The following is a 20,316-nucleotide window of genomic DNA, read 5'->3' as shown; positions in this document are numbered from 1 at the left end:
GGCCAAGATCTCTTTCCCTTTGAAGGTCATGCCTGGATTGAGATCTTAGCATTGCAACTAGTAAGATGCCATACAGTGAGAAGATCATGCCTCTTTGTAAGGGGGAGGAGAGACAAAGCTTTTCAAATTGAGTATTGGTGATGAGTTATTCAGGTATTGGGAATGTTTTTGAAAAATGTAGAATCTGGATATAGTTGTAAAATTTGGGGTTAAGGTTGGGGAATTTATCTGATAAAGCATCAAAGGTCAGCAAAGAGATCGGAGACAAAACATATTCCTGCTCTGATCCATGTTTGGGAATTAGAGTGTCACAGGCCTGGGTGAAAGTCAGTATTGTCCCATAATGGAGTCATAGAGTTTGTGAAACAAGAATGGATTTACATCTGTTACAAATCTTGATAGCGAATGAAATGGTGGGGAGGGATGTAGCCAAATGTGCTCTTGTTGGTTTCAGAAGTCCTCAGAGGTTGGAGAGGCATGTAGGTTTGAGGAGCTTGGATTCAATATCAAACCAGGACAGAGTGGCTGGAGGGGCGAAGGAGGCTGTAATCTGGTTTAAGTGGGCTGCCCAACAATAGATTTTTATGTCAGGAAAGCCTTCCCCATGGATATGAACTTGGAAAGGATTTTGTGAGTGTTTATAAATAAGGAAGACTAACTGGTAGTGTTTGCAATAGATAAAGAAGTTTGGGGAGGATATTTATTTGGACTGTGATGTTCCTGCTGAACCTTGAGATTATTAGTTCGTTCCAAGCATACAAGTCTGACCTGATCTTAGAGAAAAGACCTGGAAAATTCTTGGTCTACAAGGACTCACAGGAGCGAGTAATGTACACCCCTACGTATTTAATATTTCATTCGCTCCTTTTAAAGTCAATTTGTAAATACATTTGTGCCAAAACTATGTTTGTAAAGCATTCTCCTCTTGACAGAGATGCAAAGATTTTCTCAATCTTTGGTAGAGGATATTATGCTGTGTGTAGCGCTAGATTGTTTTCCACTCACTCAATTGTACAGGTGACAAAACTCCTGAACTTTCTAGTTTCTTCAGCTCTGTCTCAGCCCTGGTCAAATAGTATACGGTACAGGTTGAGCTTTGGGAAATTTCGGAGCAGCTTTTTTATCTAATACAATGCTGACTTTCATTTGTTTGAGTGTTCCTATTCCTTTTACAAACATGGGTTTTGCATCAGTTAACAATTGATTTAATCTCTTAATAGTAGCGTCACTATTTCATAGATGGTGACACCTAATAGACTGCCAGTTAACATGATTTTTTCTTAACCATCTTTTCTTTGTATTTCACATCAACTGTAATTTTCCCTAAAGTATACACTTTTTCTCCAGTATTTGTCTTCAACAGTAGAGGTTTTTCATAATGCATTTTCCGCAGATAACTTGTAATACTCTGTAGCTGCAATAACTGAAAGGGGGGATCTTGTGTCCAGTTTTGTTTTTAACTTGAACTCCCGCCACCTTAGGACGGCAGTTAACAGCAACAAGTCATCCACAAGAATTGGTGCCGTTACACTTGCATTTCAAGACAGGATAAATCTTTTCCGTTTCCTGATCGTCATTTGAGTCTGACTTATTTTCTGACATCTTGTTTACCTGTGAAGGTTTGTTACGTTCACAGTGAATTTGCTGCTTAGTTAGCTTATTGTATATTCTTCCTGTCCTGCATACTCTTTCAATATGACCATACTTTATCTTTAAACCAACTGTGGCTGGCGTCATGTAAGGTCTCCCCACATCGAAAACAAGACATTCTCTGTTTAAAATACATTTTGTGTGTATTACTTCAAGCCATTTTTGTTGTATTTCTAAGATATCCTTCGCTGCTTTCTCCATTGAAATGGCAATAGTACTCTGTACGGTCTAATGTTAACTCTTGAGAAAATAATCTCTTTGGAATACTTTTACTATGCATACCACACACAGCCTGTATCTTTTTGCTCTGAGAGACCCACTCCTAATTGGCAGTGTTCCGATAACCGCCTCAACTTTGCTATTTATGCAGAGATACTTTCACCTTTCAATTGACTTCTTTTATGAAAACAAAATCCTTCCACAATCACTAACAGATTGGGGTTCAAATTGTTCATTAGAACATCAACAATGTCCTGAATCATTTTGCTGTTGAGTTTTACTGGGGTTATTAAAGTGCACAGCAAACTGTATATCTTCACCCCCTTTACACTTAGTAGGACTGACACTTTGTTTTCCCCACTAACATAATTTGCATCCCAATAAAGTTCCACTCTTTCTACATATGAGGCCCATTCTTCTATAGTGCCATCGAAGCTGTCAATGTATCCTGACATTTTTATCAACTTTTGACCATTGAGGAGAAGACTTGCTACATTTACACTTGAGTAGTGGCTGAATTAACTCACATGTCCTGGCTCTGGTCTCTGCTTGTATGCCCCACTTTTATACAGGCTCCCACTTTACACAATTCACCGCTGGTCTCCTGGCGATTTCTTTGTGCAGCGATGAATGCAGTGTTATCCTCTTCACCAGTTTAGTGTATGTAGTTTTGAATAAACATGGTGACCACTTAATTATATTAGGAGCTTGAATAAACAAGCTGACCACCTACATATATTAGGAACATTAGCCACTGATCCATTTACTTCTATGCTCATGTGCATAATGCAGTAGATGACTGTTGGGCATATGATATAAATACAGTTCTTAGAACACACTCCTAATGTCTACCTCCAGAGAACTATAAGGTACTCCATATATACTACAAATACAGTATCATGAAGTTCAGTATCAGATGCGTTAGTTTTACCACATGCTTTGTGAAATATACCACTTACATTAACTTTATAGATATAGTTCCACAAGATGTGAGAGACCACTTAAAATCTAAAACCCTGTATTTTATTAAGTCCTATGTCAATTCCTTACAGTTCTATGTCCATGCCCCCCACATACAATTTTAATTCCCATATTCGGTACCATGGCAAATAAAACCATATGCTCACAACAATTGCATACATTCTCAAATGCCCACCATTTATATTTCTAAACCTAGCATAACACACCAATGCACACAATGCAAAATTCCATTCCAACATAGTAGCTTTGTACCATTAGCAATTCAAATAGGCCAGCAAGTACAGATCTGTGCGCTATAACAGCAACTATAGCAGTTAGACAAGCAGTAATAAAGCCCCATGCACTATGCCAAATCCTGTTTCACCATAACAACCTAGTACCACCATAAAACTTTCCCATGATGCCTGTATATATAGCCCCATGCCACTACAGGATCCGCGATAATGATCCATGTTGTCAGAATATATAGACCTATACACAGCCAGTATTCACCCTTAATTGCTCTTTTGTTATGTGCAAGGCCAGATATATTAGTAGGGAACAACCAACACTATCATTTACTATTGTGTTAAGTTGTGCTATACAGTATAGTGAACTCTGACTGGAGTTAACTAAATGAAGCATAGTTTTAATGCTGTAAACATAACACTGCTAAAGTACTTCCCTGCTAGTCTGGTGCCTAAGCATTTTTTTTATTGAGGAGGGCGCTAGCTGTGTAAGACAGTGCCACATTGTCTCACCGTGAGACAATGTGGAACTGTCTGAAACCATATGCCACATGGTTCGACAGTGTGAGCTTGTAGATATGGATTAATGTTATTAAACATGACTTGCATTGCTCTTCCTTAAATATACATGTTTATAGGAAATGCAGAAAGTGGTGCTATTGCATATGATTTCTACTTGGTCAATGAATGTAGGTCTTAATGCAGCATGTTAGACCTGTTTTACTTTACTGCAGAATGTGTGGAAGTAATAAGGGTTTGGGCACATATTTCTGGAAGGCAGAGCATAGAGCACAGTGGCTGTGTGTCATGAGGACTTGATACTGAAGGTGGTCATTGTAAGCAAAGACGCTTTGGCTGGGTGAGAAGGTAGCATAATTCAGTTCCTTTTCACTACACTCCAATTTCTTTTTGAAGCACATGTGGAGAAAATATTTATTGGCTCATTTGTGGTTGGAATGTCAAAAATGTTCAATAACTGCCCTCACATGGCTTTAGTCCTTGGCCGCAAGCCCTGCGTCCTACAAAAAAAAAAAAAGTATTCCCTTCCAAAAGTGTTTTTAGTGAATAAAGTCTGTCTCAGCTGATTCCAGCATGAAGTGTAGCTTGCCAAGGACTAACCATTTTGTTGTCTAATTTATACCATGCAGCTTGGCAGCAAGCCCTGGCTTACCTCTGATCCAAAAGTATTAATGATGTAACTGCTTGTTTCCATTCATGACCTGAAAAGGCTCTTTACCACACATGGGGTCTCACTTAATAGGCAGCACTCTCTTCCTTGGACAGCAGACTATTTTCTGAATGTGAATCACTGGTACACTACAGCACATAAAATGAGTTGGCAGCAGATCATAACCTTGGCTTATAAGGCTTGCCATCCAGATCACTTACTAACAAAATGATTTAGTGCATGCCAGACAAATAGAGATTAGGTCATTCTTAAAAATCCCATGTAAAATTAGAATTTTAACAAGGTTTGTGAGAAAGCACTCTGTACTGACTGAGTCGTTGAAGTTCCATTAGACATATTTCATTTTATTAATATGCTATGTTGTAATCTTTCAGTTCTCAAATGTACTCATGTTTGTAAACAAACCTTTGTTTCAGTGCCTTCGCCGGAGAATATACACACAATTCAGCAGCTGGGACATACAAGTGTGTTGTCTGTGGAGCAACTCTTTTTAGGTAAGTCAGCGTACATAGAAGTCACATCCGTTTAGTATTAACAAAAACCTAAAGTTGAACAAATTGGTAGCTGCGCTTTTTTTTGGGAACTGCAAGTGTTGGGTTTCGCAAATGATGCACCTATAATGATTTTAACAAATCAGGCTGACAATAACCATTATAAGGCTTATGAAGTAACATTGTTTATCATTGCCAAACACTTTGTACAGTTGTTAATTGCGTTTACTCCCCATCATTGAATGTAAATTACAAATGCCTCTTAAAATAACTAATCTTTGTTTAATGCAAGTTCCCTTTTACCTGTTTTTCTTTTCTTTGTTTGTTCTACACTCACATTTCTATCCTGCCACTTTTCTGTGTCTGTGTTTTCAAAGCTTGCCAGAAAATGAGCCATTCTTAAAACAAAAAGAAACAGAAATGTTCAGCTGTTCCACGACAATTTATAACCAGGAAATAGTTCTTCATGGGTTTATGGGTACTATGAAGCACCACACACATACTATTTCCCTCTAGAGGATTCGGATTACTAATAGAAATACACTTCTAGAGGACAGAGTGGATATTTTGTTTTATAAATTTGCTTTGATCTTGAGGGTGTAATGGAACTATTAATCTCTTGATGTTAGATTCAGATTTCCACTGTGCTGTAAGTAGAATTTTATCATATAAAAGCAAGATTTTAGGGATTCCTGACAGACATAATGGAGCATTTGGTACAATTTCTGACTTTGGTAAAGGTTTTGTAAATTAAGTTTATTCCTGTTTTAAAGATAAACTGTCTTACTGTTAAAAAAAAACTATTAAACAATGCTATATGTGAAAATCAGTAGATCCTTGAAATTGATAGTGCTAAAGCTCGCACTATAGAGTTCTCATAAATCTTAACAGTTTCTTCAAATATTTGTGAACAGTCTGTGATCCTCCAATGAACTCTTTCTTAATGAAAGGTGGCAGCCCAATTCCTTAAACCCTGTTGAGAATCATGGATAAATCTGAAATGTGAAATAAGAGCAGAAGGCAGCCTCTAGTGAAGTCATTTTATTTAAATTTCCAAGTTGTCAATAAATATATAAATAAGTGTAAAATTGGCACTGTACTAATGTGAAAATCAATAGAAGATTATTTGTATTAATGCTGCAGGCTCCTCCATACCTCTTTTTAGGTCCAACATATAACCTTTCAAATGCCATCAAAGGCCAACATTGTATAATATATTTAAAACATAATTTTAATAAGTAGAATATAAGTATTGTACGTACACAAGTTTTAAAATAATAGAGAGCTTGTCTGGTGTAAACATCCGCTTAAGTGCCAGCACTTGAATGTGAAAAACCTATCATTTTCTTCCCCCAGAAGCTGGAAACAGTAGGTAGTGTCAACTGGAAGATTCCTACTCGTTTCATATGGTCGCTGAGGCTCTAAAACAGGGGTGCTCAATCCCATCACCTACTAACAGGTCAGGTTTTCAGGATTTCTGTCTGTAGAAACAGGTGATATAATTAGTGACCCAGGAAAATAGATTAACTCACGGTGCATGATTAAAGAAATCCTGAAAACATGAACTAATAGTAGCTCTTGAGTACTGAGTTTGGGCACCTCTGCTCTAAGGGCTTCATCAGGATGTAGTGTTCCATCGGATGACATTTTTAGAGCCTTGGTGGCCCGATGAAACGTGTGTGGGACTACCTGTTTAAGCTAACTACTGTCTCCAGCTTTAGCTTTTGAATGGCGCATGATTGTATACTGGTCATGTGACCCTGTGTAAAGTGGTCACTGTGATCTACATATTAAGGTAGCCATAAGATATACATATGTATGTATGAGTTAATTTATTTAGCATCCCACAGTGTATGCAACTCCTTATAAATTAACAAGTAACAAGTGCAATGGAAGAAAGAAACATTATGACTGAGGTCTCTGTCTTGAAGAGCTTGGGATAGACAGTAGACATATGGTAAATAATGGCACAAAAATAGAGTGTTTACGTGTGATTTAAAAGGTGATGGCGACATGTATGAAAACTGGGGCACTAGAAAAAAATAAAGTAACCTATAGCAACCAGATGTCATTTACACATGATAATTTAAATCATGAAAGCAAAAATCTGATTACTTGGTGAACAGTCCCTTGGTTTCACAAATTCTATTTATATATTTCAAGAAAAGAAAATAGAAGGGTTTGTCTACAGCAGATCAAATATTGCCACCCAAATGTCTCAAATTAGGTGGGACAGGCCACATTTGAGGGGATTGTCCAGCTGGCGCGCAGGTCACCACATTTGCCCCGGCTCGCAGGAAGCTGGGAATCATGTTCATGGTAAGCGCACCAGTCTGCAATTCAAATGTGTTTTTGGGGGAGACAAGGTGAGCTTAGGGCGGCCTCAGAAGCATTAGATAAGGCCCCCGTTGGCAAGGCCACTCCCAGTGTTACTTAACCACGACTGTGACCGGATGGACCGCCTATGCCACCCTGTCTGTTGTTGCTGGGAATCGGCTGGGCTTACTTTGCCACCGTTTCCTTTCGTTATCCCAAATGCGCCCTCTTGCCGCAGTAGGAGGGGCTTACACGAGCTGTCACCACTGGACTCCTATACCAGCATCCAGAGCTAGCGTGTCTCGTAGCTGGTGTACCTGGGCTGGTAACTCCGGACCTCTTACTATGGATCCGGGTTGTTGTGAATGGATGCCCCCTGGCCTATCATATTGACCAGGGCTGCTGGGTAGCAGGCAGAGCGGTGGTACTGGAAACGCTTGGGTCCAAACCTCAGAGACAGCCGGAGAACGGATTAGATTTAGGGTCTAATCTGTAGATCACAGGAATACAGCAACATTGAAGATGTTTTCAAGCAGGTCTTTGAAGCAAGATGTTTATTTGCTCTCACTGGTTTGAGGTACCAGTGATCAAGTCAGATGTTGAAATCAGAAGAACACTTACATACTCACACAGCTCATCTTTTATACAGTTCAGAAATATTCTATTTTTAGAATCAGGAAGTAGACTGCTTTCCAAAACATAGATTTACATGCATTTCAAGGCTAACAAAAATTTACACTTATCTATGAAATTCTAGAAATGCTGTGATGTCCTACACCTGGTTTTCAGATGCAGAGAATCCAGGAGCCAGTCTTAATTAAAAGTTCCTGCCTCCAATGTTGGACCTTCACACATCAAAAGATCTAATTAACATGTGGCCTTTCATCAGACCGTTTGGACTACATATTCACACAGAACAACAAAACAAAAAAAAAACTAGCTTCCCACATCACAATACACCAAAGGCTTGGTAAACACAGGCTCATTGTATCAGATATATACATCAGAAAAAGGAATATCCTATAGCAAGGTTAAACAAGAGACAAATTTCTTCCCCTGGTATCAGAAATAACGATTTCCTCTCTCACAATTTACTCAATATCAAAAAGAAGTGCACGTACAATTACATAAATAAGTGACCTGCGCAATTTGTTTTAAATACATTTTTACCAAAAGTTATTTAATAGTGATGCAGTCGCAACGCCCCTAATATGTTGCAGTCACATACCCTTTTTGGAGAATGCGTGGCCATGTGTTCTAAGAAACTTAAATGTTGTGAGGTATTGTTCTGTCTATAGCCCAAAACTGATTAACATAGTTTTATTTGCTGCAAATAAGAAAGGAGGGCACAAACCAGGGTTGCAATTGGGTTCCCAAAAAATCTGATTCTTGCCCCCAAAACAAATAAAAATTTAAAAAATAACAACACCTTTGGTTCCATCAATTGCAAATGCTACAATCTGTTTTTAACTGGGACTGTCCATAAGTGACAGTTCTTACTCTAATGTTCCACTAAGCCGGCGGTTTCCAAACTGTGCGCCGCGGCTCCCAGGGGTGCCGCGGCGCTGTCACTGGGGTGCCGCGGGCCAGCCATATAAAAAAAAAAGAAAGAACACAGTAACTTACCAATCCGCCGGGACCCAGCAGCCTCCTCTCTCCCGCAGCAGCTGTCACTGACGTCGATATTCAGTGACAGCTGCTGCGAGAGAGAGGAGGTTGCTGGGGCCCGGCAGATTGGTAAGTTACTGTGTTCTTTCTTTTTTTTTATATGGCTGGCCCGCGGCAGAGGAGTTAGAGGGATCGTGACAGCGGGGCAGAAGAGAGTGACGGCGGGGCAGAGGAGAGGCAGAGGAGGGTGACAGCGAGGCAGAGGAGAGGCAGAGGAGGGTGACAGCGAGGCAGAAGAGGGTGACAGCGAGGCAGAGGAGAGGCAGAGGAGGGTGACAGCGAGGCAGAGGAGGGTGACAGCGAGACAGAGGAGAGGCAGAGGAGGGTGACAGCGCGGCAGAGGAGAGGCAGAGGAGGGTGACAGCGAGGCAGAGAAGAGGCAGAGGAGGGTGACAGCGAGGCAGAGGAGGGTGACAGCGAGGCAGAGGAGAGGCAGAGGAGGGTGACAGCAAGGCAGAGGAGAGGCAGAGGAGGGTGACAGCTGGGCAGAGAAGAGTGACAGCGGGGCAGAGGAGAGGCAGAGGAGGGTGACAGGGGGGCAGAGGAGTGAGAGGGATCGTGACAGCGGGGCAGAGGAGAGTGACAGCGGGGCAGAGGAGGGTGACAGCAGGGGCAGAGGAGAGGCAGAGGAGGGTGACAGGGGGCAGAGGAGTGAGAGGGATCGTGACAGCGGGGCAGAGGAGAGTGACAGCGGGGCAGAGGAGGGTGACAGCAGGGGCAGAGGAGGGTGACAGCAGGGGCAGTGGAGAGTGACAGCGGGGCAGAGGAGGGTGACAGCGGGGCAGAGGAGGGTGACAGCAGGGGCAGAGGAGGGGCACAGCGAGGCAGAGGAGAGCGGCAGTGGAGGGGGACACAGCGTGAGAGGGGCAGTGAAGGGGGACACAGCGTGAGAGGGACAGTGGAGGGGGACACAGCGTGAGAGGGACAGTAGAGGGGGACACAGCGTGAGAGGGGCAGTGGAGAGGGACACAGTGTGAGAGACGGCAGAGGAGGAGGACAGCGTGAGAGAGGGCAGAGGAGGGTGACAGCGAGACAGGAGAGGCAGAGGAGGGTGACAGCGCGGCAGAGGAGAGGCAGAGGAGGGTGACAGCGAGGCAGAGAAGAGGCAGAGGAGGGTGACAGCGAGGCAGAGGAGGGTGACAGCGAGGCAGAGGAGAGGCAGAGGAGGGTGACAGCTGGGCAGAGAAGAGTGACAGCAGGGCAGAGGAGAGGCAGAGGAGGGTGACAGGGGGGCAGAGGAGTGAGAGGGATCGTGACAGCGGGGCAGAGGAGAGTGACAGCGGGGCAGAGGAGGGTGACAGCAGGGGCAGAGGAGAGGCAGAGGAGGGTGACAGGGGGGCAGAGGAGTGAGAGGGATCATGACAGCGGGGCAGAGGAGAGTGACAGCGGGGCAGAGGAGGGTGACAGCAGGGGCAGAGGAGGGTGACAGCAGGGGCAGTGGAGAGTGACAGCGGGGCAGAGGAGGGTGACAGCGGGGCAGAGGAGGGTGACAGCAGGGGCAGAGGAGGGGCACAGCGAGGCAGAGGAGAGCGGCAGTGGAGGGGGACACAGCGTGAGAGGGGCAGTGAAGGGGGACACAGCGTGAGAGGGACAGTGGAGGGGGACACAGCGTGAGAGGGACAGTAGAGGGGGACACAGCGTGAGAGGGGCAGTGGAGGGGGACACAGTGTGAGAGACGGCAGAGGAGGAGGACAGCGTGAGAGAGGGCAGAGGAGGGGACAGCGTGTGAGAGGGCAGAGGAGGGGACAGAGTGTGAGAGGGCAGAGGAGGGGACAGTGTGAGAGAGGGCAGTGTGTCTGGATGCAGAGGGGGCAGTGTGTCTGGATGCAGAGGGGGCAGTGTGTCTGGATGCAGAGGGGGCATTTTTGCATACAGCTAAATAAGTATTTCTGTCCTGACCTAAATACTTATTACAATTTTTTGACCCAGCTACTTCTAAAACAGGACTGCTCAATAATTATATTGGAGGGGTGCCTTGAAAAAATTTGGAGACTCTAAGGGTGCCGCGAACTGCAAAAGTTTGGGAACCACTGCACTAAGCAATAGATGATCATTTTCATGTTATCAAGAAAGATTTAAAAATGATTAATTACAGTGTATTACTTGAAAAACTGCAAATAGACCCATATTTGATTATTTTTTGCTAAAGAGAGTGCTGAAGTAACTTTTTGCACTCATTTTGTTTTTAATGAATTCATTCCTGTATGAGTTAGTTCCTTTTGGCATGCATACACAAGTTTCCACCTGCTCTTGAAGGGTGCTGCTAAAGAGTCATTTCACAATATGCAAAGCATACCATGAACATGCTTCAAACCTATGCACTAATTGATTTGAAAGCTATTTGAAGACAATACATCCACACAGAGGTTTGGTTAGATAGAACCAGGCATTGGTTTAATTCTGCATGACAGCACATCAGCAGCATCTTGAGAGTAATTATCAAAGTGGAGTTTTCCCACAGCTTCAAAGGCTTCTGAATTTACAACAAGTATTAACCTATATTTGAAACATGACATTCCCACAAAGACTGAATTTCTCCCCCACAGGCACCTTATAAAATGGATAGGCTCCCGGAGTCATTTACTGTCTAAGCTCTGATCACAATATGTATGCTTAAATCTCTCTCTCTCTAATATATATTTAAGCATACATATGTATCTGTATGTATATATATATATATATATATATATATATATATATACATATGTATGTATGTGTATAGATATAGATAGATACTTAAGCATACATATTGTTATCAGAGCTTAGACAATATGTATGCTTAAATATCTATCTATCGATCTGTATAGATATTTAAGAAAACATATTGTTATCAGAGCGTAGACAGTAAATGACTTCGGGAGAGTGTCTCTCTCTCTCTCTCCCTCTCTCTCTCTTTCTCTCTCTCAAAACTTGTATTTGTTTATGGCTGTATTCTTTTATAATAATGATTGTTTGATATATTTAAAAATAAACCTTACTGTGAAAACCCCATATTTACCCATGGTTTTGTATTTGGAAAACAATAGTTTAAGAAAAGGACAGAGAACAAATAGTATTTATGTATTTGTCCTGTATAGTGGGAATTAAGCAGGTAAACATTTACCATATTTCAAAGAGCAAGTGTATAGAGAATTTTTAACCAATGAAGGAAATATTTAATTGTTGTAATCATTTTAAAAGAGGATAAAAGAATCTCTATAGTGTTACTGAACATGAACATAATGTGCTCAGTAAGTATAAATGTCACATAAGAGCTACACATGGACAAAAATGCAGGTTGCATAGGTACAGAAGTGTTGAATTTGGTTAACCCTAAACACAACTTTTCATGTAATTGGTAGTCAGGACCAGAAACTTTCACTTCAGCTCAATTATTTATTGTGTGACAAGAACTCATTCAGGACTCTCTGCAGAGCTTCAGAATCCATGTGGATTACTTAACTATTGTTGATGGCAGAAATCGCCAGGAGATTTCATAAAGGCGAACCAGTTGTTCATCATGGTGGAGTGACAAGCTGGCTAGTAGATACTGAAACAGCTGCTGATGTGTTTGAATTCCAGTGTGGTCTGGCACAAATCTGTTCTGCAGCTCCTCATATCATATTTTTATTTATTTTAAAAAAAACTATTTTGATTTTCAACCATCTGCTCCATATGTCCCAACGATAAACTAACAGTATTTCCGGGGTGCCACTTGCTCATTAGTAATCTTATGTAAAATCCTAAATATATTTTTTTTCATGTTTTATAAATGCGTCTAGACACATGTATATGTACAGTTATATATTTTTGTCAACCTGTGCCCAGTATCTACAATACTACTATAAAGTATAAAGTTATGCTATATTTCAATGCTTTAACAAACAAATTTTGTTTTTTTATTTATTTTGAAAGCATCATAGTCTTCACAAGTTTTGTATTTTCATGTGCAAAATACAGATTAAAATGTATGCCACAAGCAACAAGAACAGAACAGCTGTTTTGTTGGCTACACATCTGATACCTTCATCTCAGCCTCTAGGAACTCCTTGCTGTCGCAAGAAGTATGGCATCTTGGACATATGAAGAAACCTCCTACTATCACATTTATCCCTAGCACTATAAAACACATTATATTGCCTCTGCCTGCCCTCAAACTTTTAGGGCGTCTCAGCCATGGTGGTGGGAATGCCCTACCCCCAAAAAAGAGGTTTCACATTTTCAATTCCCTTTGTACCTCTTCTTAGAGGTAGGGGCGGCTTTAAATCATAAAATGATTTTTAAATAAAACGGTGATAACTGTAGACATTACCATCAACATGTGTCTGTCTTACTTCTTCTGTAGAGATCTGGGAGATGAAGTCTTCTACAGTCTGACATATAAAGAATAATTCCATGGGTTTATGGTTTTAATGTTCTCTGAAGTGTTCTGATACGCTATGTGTTTGTACTTTGTTTGTTATATTTCTGACATGCTCTGTAGATTACTATCTTCATATTTCTTATTGTTTGGCAAACATACCAGGTTCACTACTCCTATCATTTTACATGTTTTTTTTTCCTTAATGTTTTATTTCTGTTTTTTGGTGGTGGAAGTGAAGTGGGATATTGGTTTAGTGCTTTCTTATTTGCTGTTTTGCTGGCTATATATCTGATGGCTCAATCAGAGTCTTGCACTGACTCCTTGCTGTTGCATGTGCCATGTGCCTCTTTGACACATGGAGAAACCCTCTTACCAAGGTCCAAATGTTTCTCTAGTAGAGTAAACCTCATTACATTGCCTCTGCCTGACCCCCTGCGCCCAAGCTTTTAGGGTGTTCCAGCCATAATGGTGGGAATGCCCTGCCCTCAAGAAGAGGTTCAACCCTCCCAATGCTCTCTGCACCTCTTCTTGGGGGCAGGCTGGGTTTCAGTCATAAAAATATTTTTAAATAAAAAGGAAATGGGTTATTGGATTAATGCGTTTCTTATTTCCTGTTCTGCTGACTATGTATCCGATGCCTCAGAGTCTTGCTCTGATGCTAGAAACTCCTTTCTGTTTCATGAAACCTTGCCTCTTGCTTATATGAAGGAACCCTCTTAGCAGGGTCCACATTTTCCCTATCCATTACGTTGACTCTACCTGCCCCTTGCACCCAAGCTTTTATGGTGTCCCAGCCATGGTGGTTGGAATGCCATGACACCCTCCCGCTGCTCTCTGTACATCTTCTTGGGAGCAAAGGGGGGTTTCAATCATAAAAATATTTTTAAATAGAACTGTGATAACTTATAAACACTACCATCAACATGTTTCCATATTAAATCTTCTCTTGAGATAAGGGAGATGTAGTCTCCTCCTGTCTAGGATTTCACAATGGTCTTACCTATAAAGAATAATTTTGTGGGATCATGGTTTGGATTTTTGCATTGACACTCTGTGCTTGTACTTCATTTGCTATATTTCTAATGTGCTCTGTGTTTCTTTTCTTCATATTGCTTATTGTTTGGCCACATGGACATTGTAACAGATTTACTACTGCTATCGTTGTACATGGTTTTTTTCCCTTAATGTTGTGTTTCTGCTTTTTGGTGGTAGAAGTGATTTGGTTTAGTACTTTACTTATTTGCTGTTGTGCTTACTATGCTTCTGATTCCTCCATCTTAGTCTTGCGTTGACTCTAAGAACTATTTGCTGTTATATGAAACCTTGCCTCTTGGAGATATGGAGGCTTTTACTAGGGTCCAAATTTTTCCTTAGCATTGTAAATCACATTACATTGTTTCTACCTGTCCCCTGCACCCATGATTTTAGGATGTCCCAGTGCTCTCTGTACCTCTTCTCGGCTGCAGGGGAGACTTTTAATCGTAAAATGATTTTTTAAAATAAAACTGTGATCATTTGTAGGCACTAGTATCAACATGTGCCCATCTTCTTTTTTTTCTTGAGATCTGGAAGATGTAGTCTACTCCTCTCCAGGATTTTACAATGGTCTTACCTATGATGGATAATTCATTGAGGTCATGGTTTTGCTGTTTTCTAAAATGAGTCTGTGTTGAGTCTCTTGCTGTTGTATGAAGCCTTGCCACTTGCCACTTCGGCTCAGAACTGGAAAAAAACAGTAGGACCCAGGTACACCCATCTACTGTTCGGAGAAGTCTGGCCAGAAGTGATTCTCATGGAAGAATTGAGGCCAAAAAGCCAGCCTGGGGCTGCAGAAAAATGGCAGCAGGTGCTCTGGACTGATGAGTCAAAATAAATATTTGGCTGTAACAGAAGGCAGCTTGTTCGCCGAAGGGCTGGAGAGCAGTACAATGAGTGTCTGCAGGCAACAGTGAAGCATGGTGGAGGTTCCTTGCAAGTTTGGGGCTGCATTTCAGCAAATGGAGTTGGATCTGGTCAGGATAAATGGTGTCCTCAATCCTGAGAAATACAGGCAGGTACTTAGCTATCATGCAATACCATAAGGGAGACATCTGGTTGGCTCCAACTTTATTCTGCAGCAGGACAACGACCCCAAACATACAGCCAATGTCATTAAGAACTATTTTCCACGTAAAGAAAAACAAGGAGTCCTGGAAGTGATGATATGGCCCCCACAGAGCCCTGATGTCAACATCATTGAAAATGCCTAGGATTACATGAAGAGACCGAAGGATTTCAGCAAGCCTACATCCACAGAAGATCTGTGGTTGATTCTGCAAGATGTTGGAGAAACCTCCCTGCCAAGTTCCTTCAAAAACTGTGTGCAAGTGTACCTAGAATAATTGATGCTGTTTTGAAGGCAAAGATTGATCACACCAAATATTGATTTGATTTAGATTTCTCTTCTCTTCATTCACTTTGCATTTTGTTAATTGATAAAAAATAAACGTTTGTTTGATTGCTCTTACTATCAAAGGTTAAATTTCCCATGTTGGAAAAGTATGGTGACCTTTATGTGTTCATGAGGGGATTTGAAAGGACTTGCTGACAGTTTGAGCTGGGCCCCAGTGAATGGGCCAGCTATTTAAACCCTGGACTGAGAGGAAAAGCTTTGGAAGCTGGGTTTAAATAAATGTATATCAGGTTCTGGGCGCTAATCAGTTTGAAATGTATAATAAATGAATGAGTGAGGTGGGGTAAAAGATCATGGATATTTATTGTAACATGATATACATGATGTACATAAAACACATTCCGGCCGGAAAATGTTATGCGTGCAATTGCACCAAACAATTATTATGCAAATAGCATATGCATAGTGCAAAAACAAAACAAATGAGTAAATGACGGAGGACAAAAACAAAATACAAAATACAAAAAACAAAAACAAAAACAAAACAGAAACCACAGATCTAAATATGTCTCAGTCCTGGCTTCAGCATGAGCCCACTGGGTATGCGGTGAGCCCGTATAGATGTAGCGTGGATAAATCAGAAATATTGTCCAACGGACCAGTGTGTAAATGTCCAGAACTGTCCGAGAAATATATAAAAACAAGGGGTCCGGGATGACTTACATGTTGACGTTCGGCAATAGAGGTTTATTCGTGGAGCGGAGATTCCTCCTGGGATGTGGCAGCTTCTCTTCTCACTCGGTTGCAGATTTGTGAGGATCGCAGCACGCAGCCTGTGTTTACAGCGGAGGTGGCGTATACACGCACTCTGGCTAACTTCGCGCTCAAACAATGCCTGGTCAATTGTATTGTGGAAAATAAAGATAAAGACAAAAATCTAGCATGCTAGGGAAAAATAATTGTATTAAATGGTTAATTGGTGAGTATAGTCATATTGGGTACGTGAACAGAACCATGATATATACTGAAAAGTGAGACGTAAAACCCTGTAGCAAATTGCAAATATGTACAGACTGATCTTCGTGGAGTAGGGTGGCAAGGTAGGGACAGAAGATATAATGGGGATCTATGAGTTCAAAAAGTATCCTAAATCAAAATCTATATTCAGTCCCTTTGGAGTCATTGGTTACTCACCAATTAACCATTTAATACAATTATACCCACTTAGAGACTTATTTAGTTGTTCATTCAATTGTCTCATGTGTTTTATGAATGCGTTATGAATACGTTGTCCACATTGGAATATGTGGAATCGTGTTCATGAACACACTGTACTATGTTTCATTCACCATCCAGAGACTCTATTTTATATTTATAATTCATTTATTTTTTGATTGTTTTGATTGTTTGATCATTTCAATTGGTTTTTGAGATTGTCCGTTTGTTAGAATATTTTTCTATTACGATAACGTTTGTTAACCATATCATCATTATGTGGGGTGCTTAATACCCACCTGACCACATTTGCAAAAACTTACGGACTGCAATCTATTCACTTATTTATATATGGACTTACATATGGAGTTATCTTCTTGACACACGGGTCTCATTGTTTTCAGCTGAGCCTCCGGTAATCAGACACAACTCAGTGCAATCACTGATACTTAACTATAATTATCCATACTACATATATGCTGGGAAGAAGACCAGCACTACCATACCAATCCCTGAGGAAGCTCATCGGCGTTCTAGCCATGAGCGAAACGCGTTGGCTACACATCTTCATTCAAACTCAAAGATTTTTTCCCTAGCATGCTAGATTTTTGTCTTTATCTTTATTTTCCACAATACAATTGACCAGGCATTGTTTGAGCGCGAAGTTAGCCAGAGTGCGTGTATACGCCACCTCCGCTGTAAACACAGGCTGCGTGCTGTGATCCTCACAAATCTGCAACCGAGTGAGAAGAGAAGCTGCCACATCCCAGGAGGAATCTCCGCTCCACGAATAAACCTCTATTGCCGAACGTCAACATGTAAGTCATCCCGGACCCCTTGTTTTTATATATTTCTCGGACAGTTCTGGACATTTACACACTGGTCCGTTGGACAATATTTCTGATTTATCCACGCTACATCTATACGGGCTCACCGCATACCCAGTGGGCTCATGCTGAAGCCAGGACTGAGACATATTTAGATCTGTGGTTTCTGTTTTGTTTTTGTTTTTGTTTTTTGTTTTTTGTATTTTGTTTTTGTCCTCCATCATTTACTCATTTGTTTTGTTTTTGCACTATGCATGTGCTATTTGCATAATAATTGTTTGGTGCAATTGCACGCATAACATTTTCCGGCCGGAATGTGTTTTATGCACATCATGTATATCATGTTACAATAAATATCCATGATCTTTTACCCCACCTCACTCATTCATTTATTATACATTTCAAACTGATTAGCGCCCAGAACCTGATATACATTTATTTAAACCCAGTCTCCTTCTGGGAGGGTAGGGATTCCCTCCTATACACCTCAGGTTCGTTTTTTGGCTGCTCCACATATTTAGAGGTAGCGCAACCCACCCTTTCTGTCCATAGCCATTGCTATATCAATCCCTGGGAAGTGGTTAGCAGCAACCTCCACCACCATTAACACTAGACATCAACATAAGACATCCACACTAGGCATGATACATAATAATAGGAATGATAGACTAATTAGGGCAGAAGATATCTTTTCTAAAAAAGAAAGGGTTTTAGCCCCATTAGTGGATGATGATAACTTCCATTCCTACTACACCAGATATGAAAAACTTCTCACCTTAGAAACCAAACATTGGTGGGAATCTACCACACTAACTAAATATATCGAAAATAATATCATTCCCAGAGGTCTGAGAATTAAGAAGATTCCTACATACTCGCTTGACGACAAAGAATTTCTCAACAAATGGAACAGGATTTTAGATACATGTTCCTACTCACTTATGAGCCTTATCGACAATAGGACTTCCTCTCTCCAGAAAATAGATGAGGAATTGAGTCTCATACGGGAGAAACTCAAACCTATAGAACATCTAGAGGACTTAAAAAACCTAGAGAGACTTACCACTAGTAAACTCCAGGGTATTGAGGAGGACATTATTAGGACTAAGGAGAAAAAATTCCAGAGGGATCTCAAGGATCTGGAATATGGTTATCATACACCTCCGAAAATAAGAGGGCCATCACCCAATACATTACAACAGAGAAGGCAATTCAAACCACATAAATCGCAAGCACGTTACATTCATACACCCACCAAGAAGCCTTATCGCACACAAGCACAGAAGTCTCCATTAATCAAACATCCACCCAGATATATAGATAAAGATAGGGTATATCAACCACTGGACCAACGGAATTTGGGTCCGAACAAAGACCACTTTCCAACGTCTTTTAAGAAACATAATCATGAAAAGAATGTCAAAGAGGGATACAAGAGAGGCATAAAGCAAGCACGCCGTCTACTTTCCCAGGACCAGTCTGCATTACTGGACAAACTGAAACATGTAGACTCACACCAGGACAATATTGAATTGGTAGAACCTGATGCAGACGAATTGATAGATCATTTTTTAGTATTAGCCCAAGGTATCACCCAAACACCCTCAAGCCCAATGAGCGTCAGGAAAAGAAAAGAAAGATCCCCATCCCAAGAGGCACAAGAGGAGGAACAAAGGGCTACAGAGAGAGAAGGAGCAAGACCCAAAACAAAAACAAAAATAAAGAAATAAGCACTGAAACCAATACAGAAATGAAAATTGGCACTAATGGCATATTCAATCTGAGTAGCCAGATGCTTACCAAACCCGAAACTGATCTTCTCAGTAAAGGCCTAAAATTCGCCCCCAATAGGCCTCTCAACAAATTTGAGACCTATATAGATTTGCACAAATTCATTAGGAATCTCACTCTCAAAAAGTTCTTTCTCAATCACAAACCCGTTTCCCATATGGATGTATCCAAACCATCTGGAGAACCTACCATATTCAAACACACCCAATTGAAGAACAAGTCCACTTTCTTTCCCGTGCATTGTAAGGGTCCTTATCTTGAAACCTTCCAGAAGCTGGTAGAGAGTGATCTCGACAAACTTAACATCAAACCCAAGTTCAATTCACATAACATCACTAAATCAGAAAGAGGAGCATTAAAGGACCTCCAATCAAATAAGAATATGGTTATCAAACCCGCTGATAAGGGGGGTGGAATCACCCTCCTTGATCAAACTACATACCTCACTGAAATAGAGAATCAGCTTAAAGACACTTCCACGTACAAAACTTTGCCTGGAAATCCTACCCAGCAATACAAACAGGAACTTACTGTTCTCCTGAATGGAGCATTGGAAAAAGGGATACTCACCAAAACTGAGTATCAGTTCTTACTGAACCAACATCCAAGATTACCTGTCATTTATTGTCTGCCGAAGATCCATAAATCCATCACTAATCCACCTGGTCGACCTATCATTTCTGGTATAGAATCCCTTACCACACATCTTTCCAGCTACATTGACACTTTTCTGCAACCGGCAGTCAGCAACCAGATCTGAAAGATACCAGGCACCAGAAAGATACCAGAAAGATATCTGAAAGATACCAGGCACGTTTTACAAATTCTACAGAATATAGAATGGCAAACTGGATATTTACTCATGACATGTGATGTCTGTTCCTTGTACACTATCATAGATCACAAGACAGGATGTGAGCATGTTGAGCACATCCTTTCTACAGAGACGGATATCCCCTCCGAGCAAGTCCAATTTATCATGCAGGCTATTGATTTCACTTTGCACCA

The 20,316-nt window shown here is 41.1% G+C and overlaps 1 protein-coding gene across 2 annotated transcripts in view; it reads left to right on the top strand.

Moving 5' to 3' along the window:
• Positions 1-20,316, top strand: part of MSRB3 (methionine sulfoxide reductase B3) — a 197,263-nt gene that overhangs the window by 90,517 nt on the left and 86,430 nt on the right. For both annotated transcript variants that reach the window (XM_075209448.1, XM_075209447.1), the window contains one exon: positions 4,683-4,760. In XM_075209448.1, the coding sequence (XP_075065549.1) occupies positions 4,683-4,760 (78 nt within the window). The remainder of the gene's footprint in view (positions 1-4,682; positions 4,761-20,316) is intronic.

The sequence above is a fragment of the Mixophyes fleayi genome, chromosome 4 (genome assembly GCF_038048845.1).
Source record: "Mixophyes fleayi isolate aMixFle1 chromosome 4, aMixFle1.hap1, whole genome shotgun sequence".
Taxonomy (NCBI): Eukaryota; Metazoa; Chordata; class Amphibia; order Anura; family Limnodynastidae; genus Mixophyes; species Mixophyes fleayi.
The sequence above is the reverse complement of the archived record's forward strand: the minus strand, read 5'-3'. Positions and strand labels throughout refer to the sequence as shown.